Source organism: Eucalyptus grandis, chromosome 3 (assembly GCF_016545825.1).
Source record: "Eucalyptus grandis isolate ANBG69807.140 chromosome 3, ASM1654582v1, whole genome shotgun sequence".
Taxonomy (NCBI): domain Eukaryota; kingdom Viridiplantae; phylum Streptophyta; class Magnoliopsida; order Myrtales; family Myrtaceae; genus Eucalyptus; species Eucalyptus grandis.
Window position 1 is genome coordinate 6,617,949 of NC_052614.1, and position 8,191 is coordinate 6,626,139.

General features: G+C 40.1%; 1 protein-coding gene across 1 annotated transcript; it reads right to left on the bottom strand.

Annotated features, from left to right (window-relative positions):
- Positions 1-1,511: 1,511 nt before the first annotated feature.
- Positions 1,512-1,910, bottom strand: LOC120291597 (dormancy-associated protein 2-like). Its single transcript, XM_039309247.1, has one exon. It carries the CDS (start codon positions 1,908-1,910, stop codon positions 1,512-1,514), a length of 399 nt encoding a protein of 132 aa, XP_039165181.1.
- Positions 1,911-8,191: the final 6,281 nt, after the last annotated feature.

Below are 8,191 nucleotides of genomic sequence, written 5' to 3' on the forward strand. Positions count from 1 at the left end.
GTGGATGGAGCACGAAATGCCACCGTTGCCAGTGACGCATCCTACTTCTCCTCCTCCTCCTCCCTCTTCTCATTTGAGCATCGTTAGCTAACTTAATAGCACTTTCACGACCCCAAGGTCTTGATTTTTCCAAACCCTTTAATCACGCAGGTCCTATTACGAGGCCAACACGATTAACGGTTCAAGCGAGCTTGCCCTCGATCTATGGACCATACGATATTTTCTTTCTTTCTTTTCTTTTTTTCAAAAGAACTTGGATTGATTCTTGATGATCCGTATTTAGAGGCGGAGGGTCTCGAAGAAGAACTTGCTGTGGAACTTGCACGGGATTCGGGCAGGACCCTCCGATTCGGCGGACGAAACTGCGTTTACCGTTCGGCAAAAGTAGCCACAGGTGAGAGCTGTGCTGAGAGGAACTTTCTTCCTCAAGAACTACTGACGGAGAGTCTTTATATGAAGGATTAGCCTTGAGACTAGGCTTTGTACAACTAGATTTCTGCTCTGATGGAGATCCTGATCTGACTCGACCCTAATTATGAACTCATCAATAAGCGAGGAAATCTTTCGGAATTCATGCGATTACTTCAACGAATTCAAGGGTCAAGGTATATACAGGTCAGGGTTGGACGAATAAATACGTCTATATCTATATCCATCTGGCTAATATATGAATGTGCAGATCTCTTAGACCACATCGTCTATCAATTTTGCCATCATTAAATGCCCGGTAAAACAAGATTTCTGTGCAGACAACTTCATCTTAGCGCATGCTATGAATAGAATTAAGTACGATTACATCAATAAGTATGCAAGGACTTTATCACTCACCCAACATAAATGAATGCACACATGTAATTTATAAATATATATACGACAGTTGAAAAGGAGAAAAAATAGGTTCATCATAGCACCATGGCAATAGAAACCAATAATTGTTCAGGGTAGGCATGACAGGATATATTGACATAGTAGTAACACCGCCGGTGAATCAGGTTTCTTAATTATAGTGATCATTTAACATACATTTAAAACGAGATACTAATTTAGGTGTGTAATATTATATCGATACACTATGTGATATAGCATTGATATAACTTATATAGGAATATATGGGGGAAAGAAAGAGCTTTGAAAGTATAGCATGTGATTATCAATGACCTTATGCGTTAGCTCATCCGGAAATAAATAGAAAGTGTAAGATCATATGTTATTATGCATGGTTTTTGGACGGTGAAGATCAACTTCATGAAGTATTTCTCACTGGACTGAAGGAGTACATTCTATATGGGAATGCCGATAGGAATCTGAGCTGTTCATCCAAGCTTTCTCAGCAAAACCCTAGATGCGGCTATTCAGAAATTTGAACGAGAGATTTTATAGAATCAACTCTTGCCAAAGAAGGCTTTCTACTCTCAGCAGTATTCGAAGCAAAATCAAGAAAAACTCTACACAAACCACTAAAAGAAGCCCAACGACTGCCGCCTAAACTCCTACTTTCAATGACATTCAAACTAGAGCTGAAGCAAGAACAGGAGACCAAGGAGAAGAGAGGAACAGACGGCGGAGGCGAGCGGTGACGATGGGCGAGTTCCGATGGCCGAGGACCTTTGAGTCCCTCTGTGGGGATTAGCTCCACCCCCTGGCCCGACTTGACCGCCATTGCTGACGCCGCCACTGCCCGTGTGAGCCCCGTCACCCTTGTAACCGCTGCTGCCGCCACCCACATAACCCCCGCCACCTGCATGACTCCCGCCTCCTGCATGACCGCCACCGCCGCTTGCGTGACCGCCACCACTAAACTTCTTCACGTGGACTCCAATCTTTCTCGTTTGGAAGGCGGACGAGACGCCGTCGCTCAGCAACAGAAGAATTACAAACGAAAGGGTAAGCCCCAACTTGAACCCCGCCATGGAAGCCTGGAAATCGTGCCCGTCGATTGGTTCACGTGAAAGGCGATTTTCTATGTAGTAAAAAAGGTGGAGATTCCTGTCGTTTGGTCGGATACGAGTGATGGTGATGCTGCAAACATATTTAAAGACGAAGGTCCATCAAGAAGAAGAGGAGAAGGAGGAGGAGGAGGAAAGTAGGGATGATCAGATACAAATTATATCAGTTGGACCGCGTGACTATTTCAGGAAACAAAAAGAAATCTCTCAGTGATAAGAGGTGATATTGTGTTGGCGAACATTACAGTAAATCTTCAGCAGATATAAACAAGGAATTAATGCAGGAAACTTCTGCTTCACTGCTTATATTTATATCAAGAAGATACGGTTCGGAAAATAACCTCCTCCACATCGGCATTGTTAAAACGACACGGTAAAACGAGGTCGTCGTGCGAACAGATTCGCGTGAGCATGTGCTGTGGACCTGTGGACAAGGATAAATTAGAACTCAAAAACACCATTGCTTCCTCTCGAAAAAGTGTCCGAGAGTGTTTGAGAGTGTCGGACATATGTCAAAATGTTTGACATGACATGAAAGCTCCTAGAGTGTGTTGGTGCTTTCTAGCGCCTCACCCTTATAGTTAACTTTGTAGACAATAAGTATAGATAATATATTCGAATGTAAATTATTGTGTATTCTTTATATGCCTAGTTTAACAGCATCTGTGGCGATTAACGAAAATATTAAAACACATATTATCAATATAAATTATAATATACCACCACCCGCAGCGGCGCAACTGGCTTGGGCTCTCTCCCCCTCACGAAGAGGAGTTCGAATCCCAGAGGCGTCGTTATGAATTCTTACCGGAGCACTGTGATGGTGGGTCTGTGAGTCGCTCCCCCGAGGTTTGCTCGCGACCGTCGGCTTACGGAGTTCCCTAGGTTATCAAAAAAAAAAAATATATATATATATATATATATATATAAACTATAATATCGAAATTATCGATTCAAAATTACAATGTTTTCCATAATTAAACTATAGGTAATTCAACTACATGAATAAGGTTCCATTTAGTGACATTTCTGTTCCTTCCAATTTCTGGTCTTTTATTCTCTAGGATAAAAAAAAAAAAAAGAATAGAAATCCGTTTGATAACATCAATTAATTTTTCTATTCCCTAGGATAAAAAATGACCAGGGAATAGATTTGAAACAGAGACAAACGAACAATTTCTAGAAATAAATTATTTTCTCTTTTTTTTTTCCCTCTTTTCTTCTTCTTTGCCAACCACCACCCCTGCTGTCACCTCTTGCAGGCCAACCATCACCAACTGTCACCCACTGCCGCCCGCTGGCTGGCGAACCATCGTTGCTGATCGACCACCGCCGCCAACGTTGCCCACTACCGCTGATCAAAGCCCGCCAACCCCGACTGGCGGGCAATGGTGATGGCAATCGGCGGTGGTCAACGATAGTTGACAGCAACACTAAGGAAGAATAAGAAAAAACAAATTTAAAGAAATTATACATTAAAAAAAAAATGTAAATCGTACCAAACGCATTTCTATTTTTTTTTTTAATCCTAAAAATAAAAAATTTGTATAATTACTAAAAACATTCTTTTACTAAGAAATTGTTCTGGGAAATAAAAATAAAAAAGGACTTTCTAAAAAGAAATTATTCCCCCAAACATAAGCATTACCAAACGGATCCTAAATTTTCATGTAATGGAATAAATTTCCACATAGCGATGGCCGGTTGTATTCCCCCGTAGCCGGTTGTGGACGCGACCCTAGTTCACCGCTCGGTGCCTCCCTCCCTTTACTTTTGAAAACCAAAATCCTCTCTCCCTGATTTCCTTATTAAATGAACATGACACGTAATGAATTGAATATGGATCATTGAAAACGATAGTTTCCCATGGGGACCACTCTAACAATGCATTGGCTACTATTATAGTAATCTATGGAGAAGTGAATGATGTGATCTTTGGCTACATTTGGTCGTCCGAATTTTTAATCGGGATAGAACTTGATAGGATGGGATATGAAATCCTAGGATGTTTTATATCATATCCATTGTTTGATGAATCGTATTATTAAAATCGGATATATTCACATTATATTATGTACATTTTTTTTTTTTTTAATATAAACATATCATTATAAATGAATCTAGATGTTCATAAATGGAGATGTTGAAAATCTCTTGTAACACTATTCCTTAATTTATTTTACTTTTAATTTTATTTTATTTTCCTCTTTTTTATATTATTTTCTTTATTGTTTCTTTTTTCCTCTTTCATCATTCTTTAATAAAATTTTGTCAAATAATAAACTATAATAACATGCCTAAATATATAATAAATATAAATATTTAATTTATAGATTGGATATTTATTATGAGAAAGAATTAAAGTTGAATATATAAATTAAAATAATGTTAATTAAAAATATTTTTAATTTTTAATTTCTTAAATTAGAATTCAAATATTATTTATATAATTTCAATTTTTTAATTTAATAAATTTGTTATTCGAGAAAAATAACTTTCCTATTATAGACATTATAAATCATATTCACAATTATTCCACCTCCCCGAAACACGGGGCCTACTGCTCTCTTCCTAGCAGCTCACGACAATTAGTCACTCATGCTATAGGCTCAATATAGATGCATATTTGCAAATTCCAATACCACATTAGAATTTGAGTGACCTCACAACAAGTTAACAAACAACTAACGATCACTTGCATCAGTATAATAAAAGCCTTTCCTACCAACTATCCCATGACTCCCACGCACCTTATCACTCCATACATGAACCATGCTCTGATACCACTTAAACAAGGTTGTCACGCCCCGAACCCCGAGACACGTGAACAACTCGCCATGATCATGTAAATGCGACATTCCTAGGTAGTGTCATCGACCCCATTCAATTATTATGCACATGCGGAACGTACTAAGAAACCCCTGACAAAACTTACAGGATAGGACAGTAGGAAAAGTTAATTCAAAATCAAACCAACATACTTTCATATATCATCATTCCATAGTTTACATACACCAATAGTCAGAGATTATATGCACCAAAAATGGGTTAGAGTTTATGTGCATCAAAAATGGTCAGTCTGCACAACATGGATCGGTCCACCAAAACGAGGAACAGTCCTATGACTACTAGTCGGACTCGTTCGTCAATCCCATATCTTCCACATCTGACTGCCCTTGGTCCGGAGACGATGGGTTGTCCACCCTACCATCAGGAAGGTCAACTACACCTTCACCCAAAATAGCATCCACCATAGTAATTGAAATATCAAAACTATCGAGTGGACCAATCCTAAAACCATTAGCCCCAAAACAGAACCATGCCCTAAACCTATGTGGTACCCTGACATCCTCGGTCTCCTAAATCCATATGGTGATCCTGATCAGCTCGTAGACCCAATGGCTCCTAGGATTAAGAAAACTGTGCACCTACTCAATAATCTGCACTGGGATGCCATTTTTCTCTGGAGGTCTTGCCATCTACGGCCCTGTAATATTTTCCCACAACGGGGTGAGACATTGTCTCAGCAAGTTCACCCCTCCTAAACCCCTATTAGAAAGAAAATACACCCAAGAGTGGTCTAGCCACACAACACAGAAGACTTACCTCGTCTTATTGCCTTCCTGCATATTAGTACAGTTAATATCACTCAATCACAGGTAGTAATAAGAACTTAAACCATTGGAACACAATCAATTTCACATAGTTCGAAATCAGAGCAAGCGTTCGAATTATTATTCACTGCCACACAAAGGCATAGCTTACTCGCAGTTCGGCTATCTACTGACATATAGCCATGCATCACCTCCCCGCCTTGGAGCGCGGCTTCGTCAGTACGTCGACGGCATTTCCAAAGGAACATGGGCCCAGAATCAACTGTGACCCGCATCCGTTGTATGGGGCATCCCATATAGGGGCAAATCCAACTCAATAGCTCAAGACAATTCCTCTTAATTATCACACAACAATTCAAACTCAACACAAGGCACTTTGCATATCACTCACATACTTCAATTACAATATTAATCCTTAAAAATCCAATTTCGATGCCGAACTCGACATTTGGAATTTTCTAAATAAAATCCACATTTTTCACAATCAACACATAATTTGCATTATCCACTCATCAAATTTAAATTCTAACTACACAGCAGCAATCGGCACAAAATTTTGAGTAATTGAGGTCAAAAAATAATTTTTCGAATTTCTTTAAATAATAATATTTTAATAATTTTCCAAATATAATATATTATTAAATAATTCATTAATTTCGAAACATTTATTTAAATCAGAAACAAATTCCTTTAAGTCACATCAAGGCTTATATTAAAATAAACCTACTTAACTTTAAACTAAACATACTTTAACTTAATTAATCACCTTAATCTAATCCACAACTAAATAAACTAATTTAACCACCTAATCTTAATCAACCTAAGCTAAACACACTTAAGGCATCATTAACCTCTAATCAAGGCTTAGTGAGCTAAACTCACCGGAATTGCTTTCGACGAGTCTCGTGCGAAGAGCACGACGATGCCGACGACAAACCAAGCTTAGAGGAAGGCGGCACGGTGGTCGGTGGACACGAAACCAACGGAGAGAGAGGTGGCAGCTCGAGCAATGGCTCACGGTGGCTAGGCGGGGCCTCTGGCGGCCTTGGCAACAAAAAACGGACGGCTAGGACGGCTTGGTCGACGAGATGGAGGCTTGGGTGGATGAAGGGGAAGCGGCGAAGGGGCGACAAGGCGCGCACGCGGGCGTGCGGATGAACAGCAACCGCAACGACTCCAGCGACAGCAACGAACGGTGGACAACGAGCGACGAAGGAGGCAACGAAGGGGAGGTCAGGCTGCTCGTTCTCCACCGGTTCTCTCTCTCTCCTCCAAGTTCAAAAGCCAAGCGAAGGTTAAAGATGATGGAGACAAGGGGGAAGTGACATCCCATCTTTTTGGGATTCAATCTCCACCCTCCAAGTGTCACCACCCTAGCCAATCTTGCCCCATCCCATGACATCACTTGTGATATCACAATCCACTAACTCTAACCTCTCACAACCTTAGTCCAATAGGTTCAATTTCATTTTCCGCCGGGGCATAGAATCTTGTGTACTAATTTCTTCAATTCCATTCAATTCTCTTCCACTTGAGTCCAATTAAAGTCCATAAATTAATCCAATGTTCCTAATAAGATTTGTGACACACCATGACTTCCAATTTCAGAATTCGATCTCAATTTCACGGTTAATTTCACTTTGGCACGATACTAGCGCGTCCTGATCTACGGGACAACTTTTAGAAATTTTCATGCATTTGACCTATGGTTGATCAATTCAAGCCACAATGTACATCTTTGACACATTGGCAACTTTCGGTTGTCGGGGTAATCTCAAGGTTTCAAATACGGACACAAGGTACCCAATCGATAGAAAAGTCGGTCCAGTGTCGATCGACAAGAATTGTACGATCTAGTGGTATCACCCACACTTGATCACATGCCTATGTCGAGTCGACCTATCTACGGTCTCTAATTGATTTTTATTTGTGCCGTAATGACCCTTGTAGATTAGCTCGGTCGAAAGATCGCTTGCTGGTTAAATTCTCAAGTCTGATGCATTAGAATCTCTTAATGGCTTCACTTGATAGACTAGTTTTCACATGAGTGGCCGACTCAAGGAAATGAACTATATGCATGCCAACGAAATGCCCGTCTCAATTTATTGAAATTAGAATTGAAAAATCGGGATGTCACAACTCTTCCCCTCTTATAAAAATTTCATCCTTGAAATTTAAACCATTACACATCTTAAGCAAAAAGGTGGGGGTACAATTGTCTCATCGAATCTTCAGTTTCCCAAGTTGCTCCTTCGGTGCCGTGGTGTTGCCAGACCACTTTGACCAACGGGATGATCTTGGTGCGCAAAACCTGCTCCTTGCGATCCACGATCTGAATCGGGCTTTCAACATACGACACCCTATCGTCCACGTCTAATTCCTCAAAATTTAAAACGTGTTTCAAATCAGGTTCATACTTCCTTAATATCGACACGTGAAAGACGTCATGCACTTGTGCCAACCTCGGCAGTAGTGCAAGACGATACGCTAGAGTTCCTATTCTTTCCAAAATCTCAAAGGGACCTACTGATATTGCTAGTATGAGTACCTAGAGGGGGGTGAATAGGTGCCTAAACAATTTATCGATATATGGAAGCGATTCTTAACATATGATAGAAAGTAAATTCTCTC